The sequence below is a fragment of the Scyliorhinus torazame genome, chromosome 2 (genome assembly GCF_047496885.1).
Source record: "Scyliorhinus torazame isolate Kashiwa2021f chromosome 2, sScyTor2.1, whole genome shotgun sequence".
Taxonomy (NCBI): Eukaryota; Metazoa; Chordata; class Chondrichthyes; order Carcharhiniformes; family Scyliorhinidae; genus Scyliorhinus; species Scyliorhinus torazame.
The window spans coordinates 114,562,829-114,590,571 of record NC_092708.1 but is presented as its reverse complement, the minus strand read 5'-3'; the positions used below and the strand labels follow the sequence as shown (position 1 = coordinate 114,590,571).

Here is a 27,743-nt window from a genome sequence, read left to right as displayed (position 1 = left end):
GCACCAATATGCCCCAGATTGTTCATTCTTTCTGTTAACGTTAAAAATTTGATTATTTCCCCCTTCAGCCTTTTATTTTAACAAGCTCATCAATGAACTTAGCAGCAGGTTAATTCATGGTGTGTGGGTGGGTTGTCAGCACGCCCCCCCCACACACACACACCCTCCACCCTTCCTTTAAAAATTCCAGCACGTTTCAAAGGTGTCAGATGTCTTTGATGCCATTCGAGTACACTATTTTCAATGAGCACCTGCACCTGGTGGCACTTTATTGAAAATCCAGCTCCAAGATTGAGCTGTGATGGGTGAAGAAAATTAAAACCAGCAAAGAAACGTAAACTAAGCAAAAGGCTATTTGCTTGTTTTATTAAATTCAATTCTATTTTATTTTCAGAGTACCCTGCACCATCAAATAGTGAACAAAATAAGTTAACAAACCCAGAGTCAAAACGATCTTCAGAGAAACAACAGAACATGGATGTAAAGAAACAAGATGTTGAATCCAAGATGTGTGGTAATTATATATTTTTTATTCATTCACGGGTTGTGGGCCTTCTTAAACAGCTGTACTCCATGTGCTGTAGCTACACCTACATTGCGGTTAGGGAGGAAGTTCCACAATTTTGACTCGGCAACAGTGAAGAAATGACAATATATTTCCAATTCAGGATGGTGAGTGGCCTCCATGTGGTGGTGTTCCCATGCATCTGCTGTCTTCATCCTTCTGGATGCTAATCATTGTAGGTTTGGAAGCTGCTATTTAAGAAGCCTGGATGAGTTCCTACACTGCGTCTTGTGGATAGTACACACTGCTGCCATTGTGCGCCGGAGGTGGAGGGAGTGAATGTCTGTGGATGGAACGGCAACTAAGCGGGGTGCTTCAATCTGGATGGGGTCGGGCTTCTTGAGTGTTGTTGGAGCTGCACTCATCCACGCAAGTGGAGAGCATTCCATCATGTTCCTGATTCATGCCTTGTAAATAGTGAACAGGCTTTGGGGAGTCAGGAGGTGAGTTACTCGCTGAAGGATTCCTAGCCTCTGGCCTGCGCTTGTAGCCCCAGTATTTATATGGCTAGTCCAGTTCAGTTTCTGGTCAGTGGTATTAACAGTGGGTTGCCTCACACAGTATTATTGTCATGTATGGTTATTTCAGCCATCTCGTTCCTATCCTAACGCTAAATCGTACTCTGTAAATATATTAACAACAACAACAGTTGCATTGATATAGCCCCTTTAACAGAGTAAATGTCCTCAAGAACATCACAGGAGCCTTATCAGACACAGAGCCACTTAAGGAAATATTAGGGTAGCTAACCAAAAACTTGGTCAAAGAGGAAAGTTTTAACGAGCACCTGAGGAGAAGCGAAGATCCTAGAAAGGGAATTCCAGCGGTTAGCACCCAGGCAGCTGAATGCACAGGCGCCAATGATGGAACGAATGACACCAGAAAAATACAAGAGACCAGAACTGACAAAGTGCAGAGATATTGGAAGGTTGTAGGATTTGAGCAAGTTGCAGAGATGAGTAGGATTGAGGAAATGAAAGGATTTGTAAACAAGTCTAAGAAATTTAAAATTGAGGTGCTGCGTGCCTCAAGGTTTGTCCGGCTCCAGAATTAGTCATATAAGGACCTCAAATGGGACAAGAGAGGATGGGCCACCCTAGGCCTCGCACACCTCGTGTAAAATTGCGGACAGGTTGGGGCTGGGTGGAAGAGCAGTAGGTACTGAAAAATATTAGTAGAAAAGTAAATAGTAGAACTAATGGATGGGGTGAAAATTGACAGACAATATGCACTGGAAAGGTTGACTATGGTTAGAATAGATATTGGGGGGGGGGGGGGGCGGCGTTGGGGAGGGGGAGTTTTGGAGATGTACAAGGAGTTGATGGAATGGGAAGGAGTCCCTATCGGGGAGGTGAAGAGGAAGTGGGAGGAGGATTTGGGAAAAAAGGCCTTGAAGAGAGTCAATTAATCCTCATCGTGTGCCAGGCTTAGCCTGATCCAGTTCAAGGTGGTTCATATGACTGTTGCCCGGTTGAGTAGTTTTTTTGAGGAAGTGGAGGATAGTGTGGGCAGTGTGGGGGTAACCCGGTGAACCACGTACACATGTTCTGGGCATGTCCGAAGTTGAGGGGATTCTGGCAGGGATTTGCGGACATCATGTCAGAGGTCCGGGAAGGGAGGGTGACTCCCGAGTCCAGAAATGGCAATATTTGGGGTATCGGAGGATCCGGGGGCCCAATGGGGGAGAGAAGCCGATGTTTTGGCCTTTGCCTCCCTGATAGCCCGGAGACGGATTTTGCTGGGATGGAGGGACTTCAGGAATGTGGGTTAGTGACATGGCAGGGTTTCTCAGACTGGAAAAGATTAGGTTCGCCTTGAGAGGTTCAATTCATGGGTTTGCTCGGAGGTGGCAGCCGTTCATCGACTTTTTTAAGGAAAACTGAACATCAGCAGAAAGAGAGGGTGAGGGGAGAAAAATGAGAGGCATGGCCGTGTAAAATAAGGGACAGTGAATCTAACATACGGGTAGTTAGGAGCTAGGGTGGATGGTAGTTGGTTATGTTATTGTAATATTGTTGCGTTGTCGGGCCGCTAGGCTGTTTAGAATGGTAATTTGTTGAACTGTGGAAAATGACAAATGCTTCAATAAAATGTTTTCTAAAAAAAGGATAGATATGGGGCTGGATTCTCCGCACCCTCGCGCCGAAATCGCAGCTGGCGTGGGGCGGAGAATCCATGTTCCCGCAAGAAATCGAGACCGGTGCCAGTTCCCCGATTCTGCGGGTCCCGAAAAGCATACGCCGCGCCGCCTGGGACCTACCTAGGGCCATTGCCAGAGACCCGCTCAGCCATTCATCGCCCCCGACCGGCCGAAGCCACGACGATGTGGAACGAATGTGCTCCAGCCGGTCGGGATACTCGTGTGGCGGCTGCGGACTGTATTTTTATGCTCAACCTTTTTAAGACTAAAGATATTAATTCTTTCTGGATTACTATATCCTCTATCTTCTTAACGAGTTGGCTACTCTAAGGTCTTCTATCCCTTAGACTCCCTGGCTGATACTATATGGGAACTAATCTATTTCAAACTATATTTCAAGTTATTATAGGACCCCAAATCTACAAGGAAGAATTTCAACTCACTTACCACTCAATGTCCTTTAAGGGTCTAGATCTGTTGAGGATGTATAGGTGAGTTTTTTGGATAAATCACTATTTTAGGTTCAGATTTTGAATAAACCACTATTTCAGGTTAGAGTATATTTTTAGTTTACTTCATTTGTTTCAAAAGATAAAATTACTGTTTTACAACAAGTAAAAAAGATTTTGCTTCTCGAGTCCCATCGAATTGATCAGACCTCCATGGCCCCCTTGACAATCTTCTTCTTCGTGTGCTCAGTAGTCGTTGTTCTCTGTTCAGCTTCTGAGTCCAGCTGTTCCCATGTGCTGAAATAGATGCATAGCCCGAATACTGGCAACAAGCGATTCAGGGTTTTTATACTTTTTAATTACCCTTCTAGATGCCGTGGTGTCAACATAAGGGTGCTGTGGTGTTAACATGAGGGCCCTGTGGTGTTAACATGACCGTGGCTTGTCAGACTTTAAACTAAAAGATACATCTGGTTGTCGTGGTGTTAACATGAGAGCGCTGTGGTGTTACCATGAGGATGCTGTAATGTCAATATGAGGGCGTGTGGTGTTAACATGACCTTGGCTTGTCTGAAGACTGGCAGGGAAGCTTCCGCTGGTTACTTTGCTGTATTTCAGCCTTTCAATCCTTTATCATTTTTAAGCATTTTATTGCATTTGCGTTTATATGATCTTTTTCCATTTCTCCTACTTCACTTTTTCTCATGTTCTTTTGGGTTATCATTAGATCAATCTTTCAAATTACATTTTTCCCATTATCTTTTCCAGGACTCAGTCCGCGGCGGCCCTGTTTGGGGGCGGACCAATCGGAGGCCAGGGCGGTACCTTATAGGTGGCCAGCGAATGTCGGGTGCATGGCCTATCGGGGGGGGGGGGGTCTCTTTTTTGGGTCTAGCTCCGTGGTCCACGGCGTGGCCGCTGGAGGCTGCTGCCGTGCGCATGCGTGGCTTCCGACCTGGAAGTGTGGCCCATTTCTGCAGCAAAAGCTGCGTGATCTACACCGGGTCCCTGCTCGCCCCCTGCAGGACTGGGAATTCAAACAAAGAACAAAGAAAAGAACAGCACAGGAACCGGCCCTTCGGCCCTCCAAGCTTGCGCCGACCATGCTGCCCGTCTAAACTAAAATCTTCCGCACTTCTGGGGTCCGTATCCCTGTATTCTCATCCTATTCATGTATTTGTCAAGATGCCCCTTAAACGTCACTCGTCCCTGCTTCCACCACCTCCTCCGGCAGCGAGTTCCAGGCACCCACTACCCTCTGTAAAAAAACTTGCCTCGTACATCTACTCTAAACCTTGCCCCACGCGCCATAAACCTATGCCCCCGAGTTATTGACCCCTCTACCCTGGGAAAAAGTCTGACTATCCACTCTGTCTATGCCCCTCATAATTTTGTAGGCCTCTATCAGGTCGTCCCTCAACCTCCGTCGTTCCAGTGAGAACAAACTGAGTTGATTCAACCTCTCCTCATAGATAATGCCCTCCATACCAGGCAACATCCTGGTAAATCTCATCTGCACCCTCTCTAAAGCCTCCACATCCTTCTGGTAGTGTGGCGACCAGAATTGAACACTATACTCCAAGTGTGGCCAACCTAAGATTTTATACAGCTGCGGCTAAGGTTCTATACAGCTGCAATTCGTGTCCCTTTGATCCAGGATTTTCAGGCGTAAAACTCTACTGTTTTGATGCAGTCGTAGGGACATAGTCCCAATAATGGAGAATCCAAACCAGGTTGTCTGATGTGGATGGCTTATAACCAAGGTTGCAAAACATAATTACTTAATTATAATTTAGAGGGGTAAGCCAGAGATCGGAGAGTACTATATTTAGCTTTCACATTTCTAGTAGAAATCTAGTGCTAGGAAACAGATAGTTAACAGTAACTTTGAATTTAAAAAAAATATATTTAAAAAAAAATTTTTTTTTTTAAATTTTAATTAATTGACGCAATGTCAGTTAGAGGGGTACAGTGCTCTGACTGTGAGATGTGGCAGGTCCGGGAGGCTTCCAGCGTCCCGGATGGCTTCATCTGCAGAAAGTGCACCCAACTGGAGCTCCTCACAGACGGCATGGTTCGGTTGGAGCAGCAATTCGATGCACTTAGGAGCATGCAGGTGGCGGAAAGCGTCATAGATCGCAGTTATGTAAATGTGGTCACACCCAAGGTGCAGGCAGAGAAATGGGTGACCACCAGAAAGGGCAGGCAGTCAGTGCAGGAATCCCCTGTGGTTGTCCCCCTCTCGAACAGGTATACCCCTTTGGATACTGTCGGGGGGGATAGCCTATCAGGGGAAAACAGCAGCAGCCAGAGCAATGGCACCACGGCTGGCTCTGATGTTCAGAATGGAGGGCCAAAGCGCAGAAGAGCAATAGTAATAGGGGACTCTATAGTCAGGGGCACAGATAGGCGCTTCTGTGGACGTGAAAGAGACTCCAGGATGATATGTTGCCTCCCTGGTGCCAGGGTCCAGGATGTCTCCGAACGGGTAGAGGGCATCCTGAAGGGGGAGGGCAAACAGGCAGAGGTCGTTGTACATATTGGTACTAACGACATAGGCAGGAAGGGGCATGAGGTCCTGCAGCAGGAGTTCAGGGAGCTAGGCAGAAAGTTAAAAGACAGGACCTCTAGGGTTGTAATCTTGGGATTACTCCCTGTGCCACGTGCCAGTGAGGCTAGAAATAGGCAGATGGAGCAGCTAAACACGTGGCTAAACAGCTGGTGTAGGAGGGAGGGTTTCCGTTATTTGGACCACTGGGAGCTCTTCCGGGGCAGGTGTGACCTATATAAGGACAGGTTGCATCTAAACCGGAAAGGCATAAATATCCTGGCCGCGAGGTTTGCTAGTGTCACACGGGAGGGTTTAAACTAGTATGGCAGGGGGGTGGGCACGGGAGCAATAGGTCAGAAGGTGAGAGCATTGAGGGAGAACTAGGGAATGGGGACAGTGGGGCTCTGAGGCAGAGCAGACAGGGAGAAGTTGCTGAACACAGCGGGTCTGGTGGCCTGAAGTGCATATGTTTTAATGCAAGAAGTATTACGGGTAAGGCAGATGAACTTAGAGCTTGGATTAGTACTTGGAACTATGATGTTGTTGCCATTACAGAGACCTGGTTGAGGGAAGGGCAGGATTGGCAGCTAAACGTTCGAGGATTTAGATGTTTCAGGCGGGATAGAGGGGGATGTAAAAGGGGAGGCGGAGTTGCGCTACTGGTTCGGGAGAATATCACAGCTGTACTGCGGGAGGACACCTCAGAGTGCAGTGAGGCTATATGGGTAAAGATCAGGAATAAGAAGGGTGCAGTCACAATGTTGGGGTTTACTACAGGCCTCCCAACAGCCAGCGGGAGATAGAGGAGCAGATAAGTAGACAGATTTTGGAAAAGAGTAAAAACAACAGGGTTGTGGTGATGGGAGACTTCAACTTCCCCAATATTGACTGGGACTCACTTAGTGCCAGGGGCTTAGACGGGGTGGAGTTTGTAAGGAGCATCCAGGAGGGCTTCTTAAAACAATATGTAGACAGTCCAACTAGGGAAGGGGCGGTACTGGACCTGGTATTGGGGAATGAGCCCGGCCAGGTGGTAGATGTTTCAGTAGGGGAGCATTTCGGTAACAGTGACCACAATTCAGTAAGTTTTAAAGTACTGGTGGACAAGGGTAAGAGTGGTCCTAGGATGAATGTGCTAAATTGGGGGAAGGCTAATTATAACAATATTAGGCGGGAACTGAAGAACCTAGATTGGGGGCGGATGTTTGAGGGCAAATCAACATCTGACATGTGGGAGGCTTTCAAGTGTCAGTTGAAAGGAATTCAGGACCGGCATGTTCCTGTGAGGAAGAAGGATAAATACGGCAATTTTCAGGAACCTTGGATAACGAGAGATATTGTAGGCCTCGTCAAAAAGAAAAAGGAGGCATTTGTCAGGGATAGAAGGCTGGGAACAGACGAAGCCTGCGTGGAATATAAGGAAAGTAGGAAGGAACTTAAGCAAGGAGTCAGGAGGGCTAGAAGGGGTCACGAAAAGTCATTGGCAAATAGGGTTAAGGAAAATCCCAAGTCTTTTTACACGTACATAAAAAGCAAGAGGGTAGCCAGGGAAAGGGTTGGCCCACTGAAGGATAGGCAAGGGAATCTATGTGTGGAGCCAGAGGAAATGGGCGAGGTACTAAATGAATACTTTGCATCAGTATTCACCAAAGAGAAGAAATTGGTAGATGTTGAGTCTGGAGAAGGGTGTGTAGATAGCCTGGGTCACATTGCGATCCAAAAAGACGAGGTGTTGGGTGTCTTAAAAAATATTAAGGTAGATAAGTCCCCAGGGCCTGATGGGATCTACCCCAGAATACTGAAGGAGGCTAGAGAGGAAATTGCTGAGGCCTTGACAGAAATCTTTGGATCCTCACTGTCTTCAGGGGATGTCCCGGAGGACTGGAGAATAGCCAATGTTGTTCCTCTGTTTAAGAAGGGTAGCAAGGATAATCCAGGGAACTACAGGCCGGTGAGCCTTACTTCAGTGGTAGGGAAATTACTGGAGAGAATTCTTCGAGACAGGATCTACTCCCATTTGGAAGCAAATGGATGTATTAGTGAGAGGCAGCATGGTTTTGTGAAGGGGAGGTCGTGTCTCACTAACTTGATAGAGTTTTTCGAGGAGGTCACTAAGATGATTGATGCAGGTAGGGCAGTGGATGTTGTCTATATGGACTTCAGTAAGGCCTTTGACAAGGTCCCTCATGGTAGACTAGTGCAAAAGGTGAAGTCATACGGGATCAGGGGTGAGCTGGCAAGGTGGATACAGAACTGGCTAGGTCATAGAAGGCAGAGAGTAGCAATGGAAGGATGCTTTTCTAATTGGAGGGCTGTGACCAGTGGTGTTCCACAGGGATCAGTGCTGGAACCTTTGCTCTTTGTAGTATATATAAATGATTTGGAGGAAAATGTAACTGGTCTGATTAGTAAGTTTGCAGACGACACAAAGGTTGGTGGAATTGCAGATAGCGATGAGGACTGTCAGAGTATACAGCAGGATTTAGATTGTTTGGAGACTTGGGCGGAGAGATGGCAGATGGAGTTTAATCCGGACAAATGTGAGGTAATGCATTTTGGAAGGTCTAATGCAGGTAGGGAATATACAGTGAATGGTAGAACCCTCAAGCGTATTGAAAGTCAAAGAGATCTAGGAGTACAGGTCCACAGGTCATTGAAAGGGGCAACACAGGTGGAGAAGGTAGTCAAGAAGGCATACAGCATGCTTGCCTTCATTGGCGGGGGCATTAAGTATAAGAATTGGCAAGTCAGGTTGCAGCTGTATAGAACCTTAGTTAGGCCACACTTGGAGTATAGTGTTCAATTCTGGTCGCCACACTACCAGAAGGATGTGGAGGCTTTAGAGAGAGTGCAGAAGAGATTTACCAGAATGTTGCCTGGTATGGAGGGCATTAGCTATGAGGAGCGGTTAAATAAACTCGGTTTGTTCTCACTGGAACGAAGGAGGTTGAGGGGAGACCTGATAGAGGCCTACAAAATTATGAGGGGCATAGACAGAGTGGATAGTCAGAGGCTTTTCCCCAGGGTAGAGGGGTCAATTACTAGGGGGCATAGGTTTAAGGTGAGAGGGGCAAGGTTTAGAGTAGATGTACGAGGCAAGTTTTTTACGCAGAGGGTAGTGGGTGCCTGGAACTCGCTACCGGAGGAAGTGGTGGAAGCAGGGACGATAGTGACATTTAAGGGGCATCTTGACAAATACATGAATAGGATGGGAATAGAGGGATGCGGACCCAGGAAGTGTAGAATATTGTAATCGGGCAGCATGGTCGGCACGGGCTTGGAGGGCCGAAGGGCCTGTTCCTGTGCTGTACCTGTTCTTTGTTTGTTCTTTGAAATGGGGGTAGAGATAGCGGAAGGGCCTTGTCTTCCCATTTCCCCTAGATATGGAGGAGCTGCCAGACGATTGGAGAGTCACAAAAAAAATTCAAAAAATATCTACAAGCCAGATACTTTAACACCAATGGTGGGTATGGCTTTAGAAACAATAATCAAAGAAAAAATTAACAGGCACTTTTGGAGAGGTTTGACTTAGTTATGGAGAACCAGCACTGCTTAAAAAAAGGTCGCTGGAAATTAAATGAAATGAAAATCGCTTATTGTCACAAGTAGGCTTCAAATGAAGTTACTGTGAAAAGCCCCTAGTCGCCACATTCCGGTGCCTGTTCGGGGAGGCTGGTACGGGAATTGAACTGTGCTGCTGGCCTGCCATGGTCTGCTTTAAAAGCCAGCGATTTAACCCACTGTGTTAAACCAGCCCCTGGACTCATCTCATTGAATATTTTGATGAAGTAACAGAAGTTTGATGAAGGAAATGCAATGTATTTTGTCTATATGGATTTCGACAAAACATTTGACTGTGTGCCACATTAAAAGCTGCTTATCAAAACTGGTGACTCATGGAAAAGACAGTTAGTGTTAGTTTGAATTTAAAAATTGGTTAAGGACAGAAAACAGTGGGTTGTGGTAAATGGTTGTTTTTCAGACTGGAACATGGCAAACAGTGATGCAATTATACAGGACACTAGTGAGACCTCATTTGGAGTGTTGTGATATAAATGTGTTGTAAGCAGTTCAGAGAAAGTTTACCAGACTAATACCTGGAGTGGGTGGGTTATCTTATGAGGAAAGGTTGGACATGCAGTTTAGAAGAGTAAGAGGCAACATTCATTGAACCATAAGACCATAAGACATAGGAGTGGAAGTAAGGCCATTAGGCCCATCGAGTCCACTCCACCATTCAATCATGGCTGATTTCAACTCCATTTACCCGCTCTCTCTCCATAGCCCTTAATTCCTCGAGAAATCAAGAATTTATCAACTTCTGTCTTAGAGACACTCAATGTCCCGGCCTCCACCGCCCTCTGTGGCAATGGATTCCACAGACCCACCACTCTCTGGCTGAAGAAATTTCTCCTCATCTCTGTCTAAAGTGACTCCCTTTTATTCTAAAGCTGTGCCCCCGGGTCCTAGTCTCCCCTGCTAATGGAAACAACTTCCCTACGTCCACCCTATCTAAGCCATTCATTATCTTGTAAGTTTCTATTAGATCTCCCCTCAACCTCCTAAACTCCAATGAATATAATCCCAGGATCCTCAGACATTCATCGTATGTTAGGCCTACCATTCCTGGGATCATCCGTGTGAATCTCCGCTGCACCCGCTCCAGTGCCAGTATGTCCTTCCTGAGGTGTGGGGCCCAAAATTGCTCACAGTATTCTAAATGGGGCCTAACTAATGCTTTATAAAGCTTCAGAAGTACATCCCTGCTTTTATATTCCAAGCCTCTTGAGATAAATTACAACATTGCATTTTCTTTCTTAATTACGGACTCAACCTGCAAGTTTACCTTTAGAGAATCCTGGACTAAGACTCCCAAGTCCCTTTGCACTTCAGCATTATGAATTTTGTCACCGTTTAGAAAATAGTCCATGCCTCTATTTTTTCCAAAGTGCAAGACCTCGCACTTGCCCACGTTGAGTTTCATCAGCCATTTCTTGGACCACTCTCCTAAACTGTCTAAATCTTTCTGCAGCCTCCCCACCTCCTCCATACTACCTGCCCCTCCACCTATCTTTGTATCATCGGCAAACTTAGCCAGAATGCCCCCAGTCCCATCATCTAGATCGTTAATATATAAAGAGAACAGCTGTGGCCCCAACACTGAACCCTGCGGGACACCACTCGTCACCGGTTGCCATTCCAAAAAAGAACCTTTTATCCCAACTCTCTGCCTACTGCCTGACAGCTAATCGTCAATCCATGTTAGTACCTTGCCTCGAATACCATGGGCCTTTATTTTACTCAGCAGTCTCCCGTGAGGCACCTTATCAAAGGCCTTTTGGAAGTCAAGATAGATAACATCCATTGGCTCTCCTTGGTCTAACCTATTTGTTATCTCTTCAAAGAACTCTTAACAGGTTTGTCAGGCACGACCTCCCCTTACTAAATCCATGCTGACTTGTCCTAATCCGACCCTGCACTTCCAAGAATTTAGAAATTTTATCCTTAACAATGGATTCTAGAATCTTGCCAACAACCGAGGTTAGGCTAATTGGCCTATAATTTTCCATCTTTTTCCTTGTTCCCTTCTTGAACAGGGGGGTTACAACAGCGATTTTCCAATCCTGACTCCAGTGACTTTTGAAAGATCATAACTAACGCCTCCACTATTTCTTCAGCTATCTCCTTTAGAACTCTAGGATGTAGCCCATCTGGGCCTGGAGATTTATCAATTTTTAGACCTCTTAGTTTCTCTAGCACTTTCTCCTTTGTGATGGCTACCATATTCAATTCTGCCCCCTGACTCGCCTGAATTGTTGGGATATTACTCATGTCTTCTACTGTGAAGACTGATGCAAAGTACTTGTTTAGTTCCTCAGCTATTTCCTTGTCTCCCATCACTAGATTACCAGAGTCATTTTGGAGCGGCCCAATGTCTACTTTTGCCTCCCGTTTGTTTTTAATGTATTTAAAGAAACTTTTACCATCATTCCTAATGTTACTGGCTAGCCTACCTTCATATTTGATCCTCTCTTTCCTTATTTCTCTCTTTGTTTTTGTAGCCTTACCAATCTTCTGACTTCCCACTACTCTTTGCCACATTATAGGCTTTCTCTTTTGCTTTGATGCATTCCCTAACTTCCTTTGCCAGCCATGGCTGCCTGATCCCCCCTCTGATAACCTTTCTTTTCTTTGGGATGAACCTCTGTACTGTGTCCTCAATTACTCCCAGAAACTCCTGCCATTGCTGTTCTACTGCCTTTCCCACTAGGCTCTGCTCCCAGTCGATTTTCGTCAGTTCCTCCCTCATGCCCCTGTAGTTACCTTTATTTAACTGTAACACCTTTACATCTGATTCTACCTTCTTTCTTTCAAATTGGAGATTGAATTCAACCATATTATGATCACTGCCTCCTAAGTGTTCCCTTACTTTAAGATCTTTAATCAAGTCTGGCTCATTACATAACACTAAGTCCAGAATGGCCTGTCCCCTCGTGGGCTCCATCACAAGCTGTTCCAAAAAGCCCTCTTGTAAACATTCAATGAATTCCCTTTCCTTGGGTCCACTGGCAGGATTATTTACCCAGTCCACCTGCATATTGAAGTCCCCCATGATCACTGTGACCTTGCCTTTCTGACATGCACTTTGTATTTCGTGGTGCATTTTGTGCCCCTGGTCCTGACCACTGTTAGGAGGCCTGTACATAACTCCCATTATGTTTTTTTTGCCTTTGTGGTTCCTCAACTCTACCCACACAGACTCCACATCATCTGACCCTATGTCGTTTAGTGCTATTGATTTAATTTCATTCCTAATTAACAAGGCAACCCCGCACCCTCTGCCCACCTCTGTCTTTTCGATATGTTGTGAATCCCTGGATGTTTAAATGCCAGTCCTGAACCCCCTGCAACCACGTCTCTGTGATGCCTACCACATCATACCTGCCAGTCACAATCTGGGCCACAAGCTCATCTACCTTGTTCTGTACACTGCGCGCATTTAAATATAGCACCTTTAATTCTCTATTGACCGTCCCTTTTTGTTTTCTTAGTGTGGTGGACCTTGGTTTACTGAGCCTTTCCATACACTGTGTCATATTTTGTGGGATGGGGACTATCGTAACCTCTCCTGAGTTCTGTCTTTGTGCTTTTTTGTATTCCTAAGCAGCTACGCTTCCCACTGATTACTTCACCTCTTGGTTCCCTGACTTTCCCTTCCCCCCCAATCTCTAGTTTAAAATCCTATTGACCACCCTATTTACTCTTTTCGCCAGAACACTGGTCCCAGCTCGGTTCAGGTGGAGACCATCCCAACGGTATAGGTCCCCCCTGTCCCAAAACAGTGTCCCATGAAAAGGAACCCCTCTTTCCCACACCACTCTTTCAGCCACGTGTTAACTTCCCTTATTCTTGCCTCCCTATGCCAATTTGCACGTGGCTCAGGCAGTAATCCGGAGATTATGACCCATGAGGACCTGTTTTTTAATTTGAATCCTAGCTCTTTATAATCTCTAAACAGGTCCTCTTTCCTAGACTTGCCTATGTTGTTGGTACCGACATGGACCACAACAACTGGATCCTCCCCCTCCCTCTCCAGTATCCTTTCAAGCCGGTCAGAGATGTCCCGCACCCTAGCACCGGGCAGGCAACATACCATGCGGGACTCTTTATCCTGCTCACAAAGGATACTATCTATCCCCCTGATAATAGAATCCCCTACAACTACAACTTGCCTATTTACTCCCTCCCCTTGAATGGCCTGCTGAACCATGGTGCCGTGGTCAGCTGACTCAACCTTCCTGCAGCCCTGTTCGCCATCCACACGGGGAGCAAGTGCCTCATACCTGTTGGACAGGGTCAAGGGCTGAGGCTCCTGAGTTCCTGACTGCTGGTTCCCTTTACCTGCCTGACTTGCAGTCACACCCTGCTGTCCCTGGCCACTGGCAGGATTTAAACTACTTACTCTAACAGGTGTGACTGCCTCCTGAAACACAGTGTCCAGGTATGTCTCCCCCTCCCGGATGTGCCTCAGTGTTTGAAGCTCAGACTCCAGATCATCAACTCTGAGCCGGAGCTCTTCGAGCAGCCAACACTTACTGCAGATGTGGTCGCTGCAGCTTGCAATGGGATCTGCCAGCTCCCACATCAAGCAGCGCAAGCACATCACCTGACCAGCCATCGCTAATTAATTAATTTGTTTAATTTAAGTTTACGAGATTAGCTGTGTGTTTTTTTTACTTTGGGGCAGATTTGCTATCAACCAATCAGATCACAGCGTCCCTCGGACGTCACTTTTGGGGAAACAAACTGGAAAACAGGAAGTTACCGTTAGGCTTTTATACTCAGAGACTGCTCCTCCTCCTCCGAACGGCTCCCAAAATTAGGCCCGAAGAAAGAGAGAACAAAACAGTCGGGAAAAAGCACCTTCTCCCACTCTTCACCGAATTACCTCACTGCACCAAATTACCAAATTCGCACTCTGTCTGTGTCTCACTCACTCAGGCTGTGTCTCCTTGACCAGCGCAATGCTTACTAAGTGCGCTTTCTGTCTGTCTTTTATACAGACTTCAGGATGATTCACACTAAAACTTCAAAGAGAAGAATACAATGTGTACCTTTGTGCCCCTCAACAGGCCTCAGGTGATTGCCAGATAACTGCCTCTCAGCAATTAGGGTGGGGAGGATGTTTCCTCTTGTGGGGGAATCTTGAACCTAGGGATTACTGTTTAAAAATAAGGGGTTCTCCATTTAAAATGGGGATGAGGCAAAATTATTTCACTCAGGATCGTGAGTCTTTGGAACTCTTTTCCCGAAAAGCTTGTGAAAGCAGAGGCTTTGTATATTTTTAAGACAAAGGTGGATAGATTATCATAGAATTTTCAGTGCAGAAGGAGGCCATTCGGCCCATCGAGTCTGCACTAGCTCTTGGAAAGAGCACCCTACCCAAGGTCAACACCTCCACCCTATCCCCATAACCCAGTAACCCCACCCAACACTAAGGGCAATTTTGGACACTAAGGGCAATTTATCATGGCCAATCCACCTAACCTGCACATCTTTGGACTGTGGGAGGAAACCGGAGCACCCGGAGGAAACCCACGCACACACGGGGAGGATGTGCAGACTCCGCACAGACAGTGACCCAAGCCGGAATTGAACCTGGGACCCTGGAGCTGTGAAGCAATTGTGCTATCCACAATGCTACCGTGCTGACCTAGATTCTTGGTAGCTAAGGGGTGATAGGCTATCCGTATTTAACCCAATGATCAGGAAATGAATTAACACCCTTTCAAAATATTCCCATGTACATTTTGTTCTTAAAGGGACATTGCACAAAAGAGGAAACAGGCTTTTCCCAGCAAGTGGGTCATCGTGCACTGGCTATTGGAATTCAGTAAAACAAAAAAATTTGCTGATGATACCAAACCTGGAGGTGTGGCGTACAGTGAGGATGTTACCAATCGACTGCAACAGGACACAAATAGGGGAGCAGAATGGGCAGTCAAATGGTAGATAGAAGTTAATGCAGAGAATTGTGAAGTGATGCATTTTGGCAGAAGGAATAAGACCAGACAATATAGACTCAATGATACAATTCTAAAGTATGCAGTGACAGGGGGAACTGAAGGGTTCATGTGCCTTTATCTTTGACTTATTAAGAAATTGCCAAACCATATGGACTTCATAGTTAAGGGTATTGAGAACAAGACCTTTATAAATCTCTGGCTGGATCAAAACTAGAATATTGCATCCACCCCTGGTCGCCACACTTTGGCCGGAATTTTACACTCCACCACCTTGTCCCTCTACAGTCTCTGCATCATTTTGTGTCATCCCGCAGGGTCAGAAGCATTTCTATGCAGCCCTCACACTTGTTGCAGCTTTGCCTGGACAGGTTATCTATTCTGTCCCCCTCTGGCCAAACCCCCCCCCCCCCCCGCCCCGCCCCTTCATAAAAATACTCGCTGATTAATCCAGGAATTTACTAAAACCTCGAAAAACACTCCTCGGTATCTTCCAGACATTTTGTAATAGAAACATTTCCCAAAAGATGATTACATGCAAGTTGGGTGCCTGGCCCTTTAAATAATGCTAGTGCATGGTGTAGTTTATAGTTTCACGCTTGTTGTTTGAAAGGTTAACAACAAAGAGACTGCTTGCACATTTGTTGATCAAATTTGGGATTTTTGTGCCCAATCTACCTGTTCAGCTGTGTAATATCACGATATCACCCATTCTGGGTCTTCCAGTGCACTCAGGGAATGCATCAGCATGTAACATCCTAATGCAGCAACACCATGCTGGTCGCACAGGAAATAGCTGGCAACAAGCCACATCCCTGGGAAGCATTGGTTGGCTTCGCTATGGCAATGAATTTCTGTCCCAAAAATTTCAAAGGTGCTTAACAGAGGAGAAACTAAGGGCAGAAATTGTGGCTCTGCCAACAATGGGAATTGTGGTGGGCATGGACACCTAATTTGGCAGAAAGCAAAAAATCTGTTTCTCGATGGTGGAATAAACTCTTGGAATTTTGTTTTCCCGACTTTCAAGGTGGGTTGAGTTTCTCGCCGAACATTGTCGGGAACCCTATTTTCACGCATTAGCATCTAATGCATGCTCATTTAGAGGCCACTTTGCCAGAACCCGTCCTTCAAATTAAGTTCCCGGTTAGCAAGAATTTGGAATATTCAGGTTTCTGACTGTATGTAAGTGGCTTGCACCTGGCCAGCTTCACTTCTCCCATAAAGTGGAGATCTATAGATGTTGCTGTCTCCTTCTCGGGGCCTTGCCTAATTTCATTTTAGTGCCATTAGCAAACACGGCGCCGAGACAGGCGAATGTTGGAAGGGTGGGGTGAAAGCTGGACAGGGGAGGCAGGCTTACAGGGGAAGAATGGGATCAGTGGTGGTGTCCTGGGGGAGAACTCAAGATACTGTTGATAGGAAGGATCAGTTATAGTCAGAAGTGAGTGAGATGCGGTAGGTTGGCAGGTCCAAGAAGAAGGTCTCAGGAAGGTGGGCATGGGAACACCAACGTCTGTCGGTTTTGAAAGGAGGACAGGCTTGTGGGACTGGATGGCGAAAGGGTCCAGGGTAATGGGTCGGGAGGGGGGTTTGGGGATGTGTGAAGAGGTTCAAGGGTGACTGAGAGGACAGGAATGGTGATATTGGGTGAGTTGAAGGTGGTGGGAAAAGTTGGTGGGTCACTGGAGGAGGATAAAAGGTCGTGGAGCGGATTTGAAAGGCAATGCATACGATTTTTCCAAATTGACCTTGACTATGCAGTTAATCAGTCATTCCGATCCTTCAAGCTGGAAGAAGGGTCTTTGGGTGGCTGAAGTTCAAGGTCAGCACAAGTGGCTGACAAAATGTTCACCCTAACAATTAAGGCAACTGGATGTTAAAATGCTCAATTGTGTTCCGCTCTCTGTGGTGAAACTGGCAATGCAGCAGACTTGTTCCTGACTCATGGTCTCATAAAATTGATATCCCAATAGGGTGTGGAGCTGCCATTCATTCTGTGCTAATTGCTATTGGTGTAGTCAGAGGCAGGGATGAAGTGAGTGAGGGAGGTGGATGCCTTGAAGGAGCACGGCTGCTGAAAGGAAAACAACTTGCGACTCCAAACCTCCATCCTCCATGAATGACCACGACTGACAAAGGATCATGTGGTTAGTCTTTTTATGCTGCAAGGAAAATGGCCGCTATAGAGTTTTGAGGTTGGTGGAGACAAGCGGAAAAGTGCCCACGTGAGGCTTCTTGCCCATGGCGCTCGTCAAAGAGCAATGTCTCCATATGCATTCATGTATGAACGGAAGGAACACCTTTTAAAAAAAATTTAAGAGTACCAGATTAATTTTTCCAATTAAGGGGCAATTTAGCGTGGCCAATCCACCTACCCTGCACATCTTTTTGGATTGTGGGGGCAAAACTCACGCAAACATGGGGAGAATGTGCAAACTCCACACGGACAGTGACCCAGAGCCGGGATCGAACCTGGGACCTCGGCGCCGTGTTGCTAACTTTTAGTTGGTTCTTAATTTGGCTCTGTTTAATTACGTTTGCTCAAGAGTCGCCAGGTATCTTTCGACACCGCCACAAGGTTCAGAACCGAATACTGATCAATGACTCGATACACCAGTTAGTAAGTTCAAAAGCAATGCTCATTTATTTACACACAGTCAAATCTACTCATGCATAAACCCTACAAAACTAAACTACCACTGTTACTAAGGCATATACTTAGCTTCGGGCGCCCACTCAGTCAGAGGAACAATGGCCGGTGCTCGGTTATGAGGCTGCTGGGTACAGGGTAGCAACTAGGAGCGTCTATCTCGTAGCGTGCGTTGACTTGGAACTTACTTGGTCTGCTGTAGCTGCTAGGCAAGTCTCTCTCTTCGCTGAGAGCCAAAGCCAAAGGACGGCATTCTCCCTTGGGGGATACCTTTTATACCCAAAAGGGCTTCGAGCTCTTTTGGGAGGCCTTGAACTTGGCCTCAACTAATTGGGTTTTTCCCAATCATCGGTATCGATTTTCCTCGCAATAGAGGGGTGGTTCCCTGATCGCTGGGCGTGTCCTGGTGCCTGTAAGTCAGCTTTGTCTCAACGTCTTCTGGCGCCGGGGAGTCTGTCCTAACATTGTGTATCTAAATGTTTCCCTTTTGTCCCCGGAGATGGCTCATTAGTATGTAAATCGTTTGGTAGTTTCTGTCCTGTGAGCGTTCAAGGTTCTAATCAACAGATAGGGCTTGCACCTGCTTGTTTCTTAGCATTGTCCAATTTTCCCTGCAGTCTTTGCAAGTGTCCATTTTGTAATCGGGACGTGGCCATCCTAGATGGCTACATTCCCTCCTTGTGATCCTCAACGCGAAGCGTGAAGGATCACATTACTATGGCGTCTTCATGCTCTGACCCCTGGGGCACCCATGCTTAGGCTCTACACTGTCCTATCCTATGCACCACAATTTTACCTAAACCATTTTAAGTACATTCATTATCAAAAATTCTACGGGGCGCTATGACATTAATACATGCTTTACAGAAAAATAAAAAAACTGGAACCTCTAACTATTCTCAATAAACTATCCTCATATAAACAATCCAAAAATACAAACAATCCAAAAATAATCTATACATCTTAAACTGTACAAAATAGCAGCACACAAATTTCTCTGGCCTGGCAGCCAGACACAGAGGTTTACATCTCTTTATTCCATAGAATACATTAAACAAAATGGATGCTCTTTAATCCGTCCCAATGGGTTCGGGGGTCTGGTGAAATCCGAAAATGGGGACCTAAATCTGTATACCGGGGTGCGAGAGCGATATGCTCTGTTTTGCCATTTCCTGACTCTAAACGTTTGCACGACACTGCAAAGTATCGCCAACACTAAGAGTGCTTCGACTACATATGAGAGTGAGTACCAGGTGATAAACCTATCACGCCAGGTCGGGGTATTGCTAGCTGTCGTTGGGCTAGTTATCTCGGGGTTCCGTGTATTTCAGGGGTGAGAGTCATTTACGGCTTGTGTGGTTGGGGTCAGGGGGGTAGCGTCCGCGCGCAGCTGAAGGGATCCCGCTAAAATCCATGTGAACGCAAAAGGTGTCTTCATCTTCGTCAGACTTCTTTGTCTTCCTCTGTGGTTTCTGGAGTTCTGTGAACACAAGCATAATTTCTGTTATTATCTTGCTTAAGATCTTGTATGTCTGTCTGTCCTTTACTGCCAATTTCCCTTTATAATTGATCAGCATCTGTGACTCCCTCATTTTCTTTTTAATAAACCGAATATTTGAACAAGACATCTCAGAAAATACTGCCGTACTGCGAGCCGTCTCGTAGCCTGTGTGATTTACCATCCCAGTGTTTGAGGATGTAAATAGCAGAGGGAAGCAACCTAAGGGTTGCCAAAACCAAACAAAAGAATTTTGAACGTAACGAGCTAAAATGGGGTGCGTATGGGCCGTGGCGGGTAAGACATGGGTGGAATTCCTGGGTAGGACGGTGATCAATGCCGTATGTGCTCTACCCAAGCGTAGCTGACCAGAGGGGGTCCTCAGGCAGGGCGGGACCAATGCCGTTTCTCCACTGCCTGAGCAACCGGCAAGAACGGGTAAGAATGTGGTCGTCGTGGGGGGCTGCCTCTCGAATTAGGAGAGCAAGGGGCAGCACAGTGGCGCAGTGGGTTAGCCCTGATGCCTCACGGCGCCGAGGTCCCAGGTTCGATCCCGGCTCTGGGTCACTGTCCGTGTGGAGTTTGCACATTCTCCTCGTGTTTGCGTGGGTTTCGCCCCCACAAGCCAAAGATGTGCAGGCTAGGTGGATTGGCCACGCTAAATTGCCCCTTAATTGGAAAAAAAAATGAATTGGGTACTCTAAATTTAAAAAAAAAAAGAATTAGGAGAGCAACTATGAGTCGGGTTCTGTCGACAGACTAGTTCTTCTGAACTATTGTCTGGGACAAACTTGTTCCATTAACAAGTTTCTGGGGACAAACTAGTTCCTCTGAACTATTGTCTGGGACAAACTTGTTCCATTAACAAGTTTCTGGGGACAAACTAGATGCTCTAACAGCCATTGGGCGTCAAAGGGGGTGGTGACGTGGGGCCGTGAAAAAAACTTTCCGAGTTTACACACAACACTTAACAATAACACGAGCGAACAAACATTCAACAAACATGGTGCAGGTTCCATCAGAAGGGACACCGTATCTCTCCATCAGTTCCTTTTTCCTCCATCATCTGGACACCTCACTGCTCAATAGCGAACAGGGTCGCAAAGGGATTGGTTTGGTGGGAGTCAGACTCTAAGTCATCATCTTCTCCCGGCTGCCAAACTCTTGTAGTAATCGTGCTAAAGCTGCTTGGGGCGAATTGGGGTCCATCTCATCATTCCGTATGAGCCTGAACGAATTGTCTCGGTGCCAGAATCGTGTGTCGAGGTTCGAGCTACTATGCTTCAATCCGTAATCGTCGGGCGGTGGGGCTGGGTCAGGGGCTTTGATATAGGTGATTTCAAATGGGTCGGTGGAATCATGCTCAGATTCACTGGGAATGGAGCCTGGTGCAAGGGTGTAGGCGTAACGTGGTGTGCTGTGGCTGTCGTCATCTTGATCGCTATCACTGTCGCTGTCGCTGCTGGTTGAGGGAAGGGAGAGGTGGAGTCGTGCCTCTGGGGGCGGAATTGAAGTCGTGTCTGAGGACGGGCTGGAGTGGTTGGGGGAGGGTAAGAATACGTCATCTGTGGGTGGGGCGTGATCGTCTGCTGCTGTGAGCATGATCTGTGTGTGGTTATTCTGTGAGCTATAAGGCTGGTTTATATGAAACCACGCAGACTTACCATTGGGATAGGTTATTTTGTATACTGAGGGGCTGACTTTGTCCGAAATGGAGTATGGTCCGGAAAATTTTGGGGAGAGGAATGAACTGGGGTTGTAAAGGGAAAGCATAACTTGTTGCCCGACTGTGAACTCAGTGGCGTGTACCGTTTTGTCGAAACAGGCCTTGCTCTGTTTCTTCCTGGTTCCAAGTCTCACTGCTGCGGCGAGTTGGGCTGCCTTTATGTTCTGTACTAGTTGTGTGACTGCGTTTTCATGTGTGAGTGCTGTAACTGCAGGGCTGGCCAAATCCAGTCCCAGTAAATACTCAGTGCCTTTCATGGGGCGGTCCGGTCATGAATACTGTGTTTCTTAAAAACATCAAAGCAAATGGGAGTACTGAATCCCAGGTGCTATTATTTTGCTGAACCATTTTCCTGAGTGTGGCTTTCAATGTCCTATTCATTCGTTCTACAATACCACTTGACTGGGGGTGATATGCAATACGGAACTTCTCTCTGATTCCGAAAATCGTGAGGACGTTTTTCATTCCGCATTCGGCGAAATGGGAGCCTTGGTCGTACTCTATACTGCGTGGGAGGCCCCATCTTGTAAAGATGTGGTGTGTTAATATTTTATCCGTCGTCTTGGCCGTATTAGTTCTTGACGGAAATGCTTCCACCCATTTTGTGAAGGTGTCTATGACCACCAACACATACATGTAACCATTTCTGCACGGGGTCCTATATAATCTATCTGGAGATTTGTCCAGGGTCCATTAACGGGGTGGGTATGGCTAAGTTGAGCCTTTTTAGCATATCTGTCTGGATTGTTCTGGGCACAGATTAAACAATTCTCTACATAGTGTGTGACATCGGTTTTTAAATCAGGCCACTAGCAAAGCGGTCTGAGGTGGGCTAGGTTGGGTTCAATTCCTTGGTGTCCATGATTGTCATGGAACTGACAAATGATCTGGTTCCTGTCCAGGCTGGGGACTATATAAAGGCCATCCTTTAAAATCCCACCGTCGTGTGTGGTGATTGCGTTTTTAAACTTGTCGTACGGGGCTGGGAAGGTTCCCTTTAAAACTTCCCTGAGTTTCTCGTCCTCTTTCTGGGCCTTCGCTAAATCCTGAATGTTGGTCTGTGAGACCTGAACTGCGTGTACTGGGGTGCTTTCGGAGGGGGTTCCAGAAATAACCATGCCCGGAGCCTGCCTTCGCTAGGGCGTTTGCTTTAACGTTTCCAGGGGGGAAAGAACGGTGATGACTGCGAGCCTTAATTATGCCGTATTTCCTATCCTTCGCTGTCTCTAAGATATGGTGGAGTAATGGGACTGAGGGTAGGGCTTTACCGTCCGCGGAAACAAACCCTCTTGTTTCCCAGAGTGGTAGGAACTCTGTCAAACTATTCCAGACATTCAAGCTGTCTGAGTAGATGTCTGCTGGGGTCGGGAACGAGTCTGGGTGGTCTACAATATATGCAATCGCTGCCAGCTCTGCTGCTTGCAAGCCTAAGTGTCCTGGCAACTTCAAGGAAATTTCATCTAGTGCGCGTCCCTGCGCGTCCTCTACATATATACCGCAACCGGTAATTCCCTCTCCATTTAACACTGTGGATGAGCCATCCACATATATAATCAGGGGTGCGCACGTGTCTGTGGGCTGGGGTCTCTGGGGTGTACTACCTGTTTTCCTGGGGGGTGTTTTGGGAATAAATGGACCTGTGTTGCGTTTAGTGGTGATGATCTCACATTCATGAGGAGTGCCTGCATACTGTAGATTACCGGCAAGGAATGTGTGGGTTTTGGTTCTCTTTACCGTGATGTCCCGTCTCTGTAAAAGAAGGGACCAACGGGCTGCGCGGATTTGGCTGACTGTGCCATCTTTAAGTCGGCGTGTAACAATAGCTGTGTCAGTGTGTGTTCTGAGGATGGTGATGGGGTTGAGTCCTGTAATGTAGGCGAAGTATTGCACTGCCCAAAAAACTGCGAGCAGGTGCCTTTCACAGGCAGAAAATCTTTGCTCTACGGGGTCTAACATGCGTGAGGTGTATGCTACGGGGCGTAATTGGTCGTGACGTTCCTGGAGGAGCATGGCCGAAAGGGTTCGGTCGGTGCTTGCTACCTCTCTAGCATACGGGGAATGTGGATCTGGGACCTGTAGTGCAGGGGCTGTGCTGAGTGCTCTTTTTAAAGCATCCACGGCATCTGTATGCTGTGGAAGCCATTCCCAAGGTGCCTGCTTCTTGAGAAGTTTGGAAATGGGCGCTGCTTTAGTGGCGAAACCGTCAATATGGTTTCGGCAGTAACAACCAGTCCTAAAAATGACCGGAGGGCTGAGACAATTTGACGATCGAGTCAATTCTCTTGTGCTCGATCTCGTGTTTACCATGAGTGATCACTGTTCCCAAGTAAATCACTTTTTCTTTCAGAATCTGGGCCTTCTTGGGGTTGACTTTACAACCAATTTCTTTTAGGAATGCTAGGAGTTCGACGAGAAGCAAAATGTGCTCTTCCTTTGTGTCTGTCTGTAGTAACAAGTCGTCTAGATACTGGACCAGACAATCGGGGTGGGAAGATTTTGCTAATCCATTTGCCAGCTGTCGGTGGAAAATGGAGGGGGAGTTGTGGAAGGCACGTCCACGTGTATTGTTGCCCTTGGAATGTAAAGGCGAATTTGTACTGGCACGCTTTAGCCAATGGAATGGGCCAAAAGCCGTTACTAATGTCCAAAACCGAAAAAAATTTGACTGGAGTCCCTGTTTGAGCATGGTCTCGGGACTCGTGGCTACGGTGGGGGCTGCTGCTGGGGTTACTTTGATAAGTTCCTGAAAATCAATGGTCAGTCGCCATGATCCATCCACATTCCTGACGGGTCAAATCGGTGCGTTGTTTGTGGAGGCCACTGATCTGAGTACGCCTTGATCCAACAACTCTCTATTACTTTGGAGATTTCTCCCTCTGCTTCCTGGGAAAATCCGTACTGCTTCTGGGGTTTAGGGTCGGGACCTGTAACAGTTAGAACCTTAGTTAGGCCACACTTGGAGTATAGTGTTCAATTCTGGTCGCCACACTACCAGAAGGATGTGGAGGCTTTAGAGAGGGTGCAGAAGAGACTTACCAGAATGTTGCCTGGTATGGAGGGCATTAGCTATGAGGAGCGGTTGAATAAACTCGGTTTGTTCTCACTGGAACGAAGGAGGTTGAGGGGCGACCTGATAGAGGTCTACAAAATTATGAGGGGCATAGACAGAGTGGATAGTCAGAGGCTTTTCCCCGGGGTAGAGGGGTCAATTACAAGGGGGCATAGGTTTAAGGTGCGAGTCGCAAGGTTTAGAGGAGATGTACGAGGCAAGTTTTTTACGCGGAGGGTAGTGGGTGCCTGGAACTCGCTACCGAAGGAGGTGGTGGAAGCAGGGACGATAGTGACATTTAAGGGGCATCTTGACAAATACATGAATAGGATGGGAATAAAGGGATACGGACCCAGGAAGTGTAGAAGATTGTAGTTTAGTCGGGCAGCATGGTCGGCACGGGCTTGGAGGGCCGAAGGGCCTGTTCCTATGCTGTACATTTCTTTGTTCTTTGTTCACAAAGCCAGTCAAATTGCCACAGTCATGCTTGTGCTGTGCAAATGCTGCTTTGTGTTCCTGCAGGACTGCCCTAACCTGTTTGTCTGCACTAATGTCTCGAAGGTCGAACCAGAAGTCTCCTACTGAGCTAATCCTATTTACGTATTCTCCTACTGTGAGCGTGGCGGGGGCTCATGCTGCCTTTGTCATTTTCCTTACACACTTGTTCACTGGGTCAAAAGAAAGGTTATGGCTGCGATATTCCCTGTCTGTATTGCTATAGGGGTTGTGATGTGTCCCTGTTGTAAATGGCCTGTAAAACCGCTGAGTGTAATGGTGTCTGTTGTGGGCCACGTGTCTCGCTGGAACATCGTGGAGGAATTGAGTGTGGTGCGGGACCCTCCTGTGTCCCAAAGAAATTCCACGGGTTGTCCCCGAACTTTGTCTGCTACTACCGGTCTACCGCACTTGTCCCAAAGGGTGTCGCAGACCCAGGTTGGGGAGCCCGAACACCGTCAGTCGGTGCCGTTCATGCCTCTACTCTCTGAACGGGCGCTAACGCTATGGATCGGCTTTGCCCTATTCTTGTTTAGGGTGCCTGTCTGTTGGTTCCTCTGCTGCTTCTGGGGCGCGTTGCACTCTCGTGCAAAGTGTCCTAGCTGTCCACAATTATAACATTCCTGAGGTTTTGGCTGGGGTTGGCTGTTCCTGCCCTCATTTACCCATGCAGGGTTCTGGTGTGCTTTAACTGGGTTCATTTCTACCTGCTCTTCATCGGGTATTATAAATGCGGTTTTGCCTGCAATTGATTGCTCCCAAGGGCGGGACAATCTCCTCTAAACCCATTTTTCATTGTGGGCCTCATCTGAGGGGGTCATAATTTGCGCAAGCTTTTCGTCCTTCTTCTGTGGCATGGGAGACTAGAATTTGGGTCCATTTGGCCATATTATCTGGGGACAAATGGGCGCGGGCTAACTCTCCAAAACCTGTGGTAAAGTGAATCCACAAACGTCCAGCAAACGCTGTGGCGTGCTCTGTCTTCTTTTGCCTACACTTATTTAGGCCTTCTACGGGGTCTCCTCTGTTAAAGCCGATCACATCGGCAGCACGGTAGCATTGTGGATAGCACAATTGCTTCACAGCTCCAGGGTCCCAGGTTCGATTCCGGCTTAGGTCACTGTCTGTGCGGAGTCTGCACATCCTCCTCGTGTGTGCGTGGGTTTCCTCCGGGTGCTCCGGTTTCCTCCCACAGTCCAAAGATATGCAGGTTAGGTGGATTGGCCATGATAAATTGCCTTTAGTGTCCCAAATTGCCCTTAGTGTTGGATGGGGTTACTGGGTTATGGGGATAGGGTGGAGGTGTTGGGTAGGGTGCTCTTTCCAAGAGCCGGTACAGACTCGATGGGCCGAATGGCCTCCTTCTGCACTGTAAATTCTATGATAATCTATGACATCAAGGATCGCTGTGTGCATCTCTTGGAGTGTGCCTCCACCTACATTCTGTGGGTCGGGGAGGGCTGCTACGACTAAAGGGCCGAGCCTTAAAACTGTGAGCTTCACTTGCTCCTTTTCATCCAGGCCGTACATGGTAGCCTGTTGTCTGACTTTCGCGAAAAATTGGTGGGGGTCGGATGTGGGAAGGAACGGTGTAATTTTTCCACACGCGTCCCGTAATTGGGTCACGGTTAACGGGGTTGTGTAATGGAAGTCTGCTTCTCCTTCTCCTGCGGCCCTGCGGTGTGTGGTCACAGGATTCATGGGCGTGTGTTCTGCCTGTTCGGTTGGGGGTTGGGCACTTTCCTTTTCTGGGGTTTTTCCTGCGTATATGTCCCATGTACGTATCTATGGGCAGTCTCGTTCGATTCCTGCCAATTGGGGCTGTTTTCTTGATCTAATTGGGGTCCGAATGTACTCTGAAAGCCATTTTGCACGGACAGCAGAGATTGCAATTCTGCAATTTGCTTCCGGCACTTTGCATGGTCTACTGAGCTCTGCCTTTGTTCCGCCGTGGAAGTATGGAGTGCTCGTAACGCTGCTTTTAAATCATTGCACTGTTTCTGCAATTTCTCAACTTGCTGTTCTGTTTCTTGTCTTACCAAGACCGTGCGTTGCGTGTCCTGGTCGGCCTTATCGTTTGTGTCTGAAAGCTGTTCAAATGCGCGAGACAAGACTGATATGCCTACTTGGCATCATCCACCTCTCTGTCCCTTGCTGCTAACTGCTCTTTCAGATCTCGATTCTCTTTCTCTACCTAACTCACGTCTACCTCACTACTTCTGTCTCTCTCCTCTATCTCTCTATGGAACGTCGTAACGACCTCCTCTGTGCCTCGCAATTGTGCCAAACAGGACACGATTGCCATCTGCTTGCGAGCTTTCCCTAAACTATTCTTGTGGATCTCTGACAGGTTCTCCCACCAAGTATGTCCTATACTCCCGGGTCCTGTTTCCTCATTATCACCGAATTCACTCCAAAGGGGCCATCCTTTCCCTTTGAGATATTTTCTGATCTCTTCTTCCCAAACGGGACACTCCTACTCTACTGCTGGTCGCTGCGACCACAAATTCCTGGGGGTTCATAAGGCATTCAATTGCCTTCATTGCAATTCTCTCTACTAGGATCTCTACCGAATTTGGAACAGTGGGTGATAAAGCGGTGATGTACGGGTACGGCTTGCGCTAATTTCCAGCCTACAAAACTCCCGACAGTTTTACGCAACAAAATCTCTCCGGTTTACCTTGTATCCCTGTTAGTACGCATGCATTAACACACTTCTGAATCTCAGAGGCTTGATCAGTACTGTTTTGACGCATGTGGTTTTTCTGTTCCCAATTGGTTTCTCAATTCAAATTTTGGGTTCTCTCGCAGTGGTTAGGCCACTTCTAAATCGAGTCCCACCAGAGTCGCCAGTAAATGTTGCTAACTTTTGGTTGGTTCTTAATTTGGCTCTATTTAATCACGTTTGCTCAAGATTTGCCAGGTATCTTTTGACTCCGCCACAAGGCTCAGAACTGAATACTGATCAATGCCTCGATACACCAGTTAGTAAGTTCAAAAGCAATGCTCATTTATTTACACACAATCAAATCTACTCATGCATAAACCCTACAAAACTAAACTACCGCTATTACTGAGGCCTATACTTAGCTTTGG

At 47.0% G+C, this 27,743-nt stretch overlaps 1 protein-coding gene across 3 annotated transcripts in view; it reads left to right on the top strand.

Annotated features, from left to right (window-relative positions):
• The window catches only part of erich2 (glutamate-rich 2), a 321,595-nt gene that overhangs the window by 136,968 nt on the left and 156,884 nt on the right, over nt 1–27,743 (top strand). For all 3 annotated transcript variants that reach the window (XM_072475841.1, XM_072475840.1, XM_072475842.1), the window contains one exon: nt 395–514. In XM_072475841.1, coding sequence (XP_072331942.1) covers nt 395–514 — 120 coding nt within the window. The remainder of the gene's footprint in view (nt 1–394; nt 515–27,743) is intronic.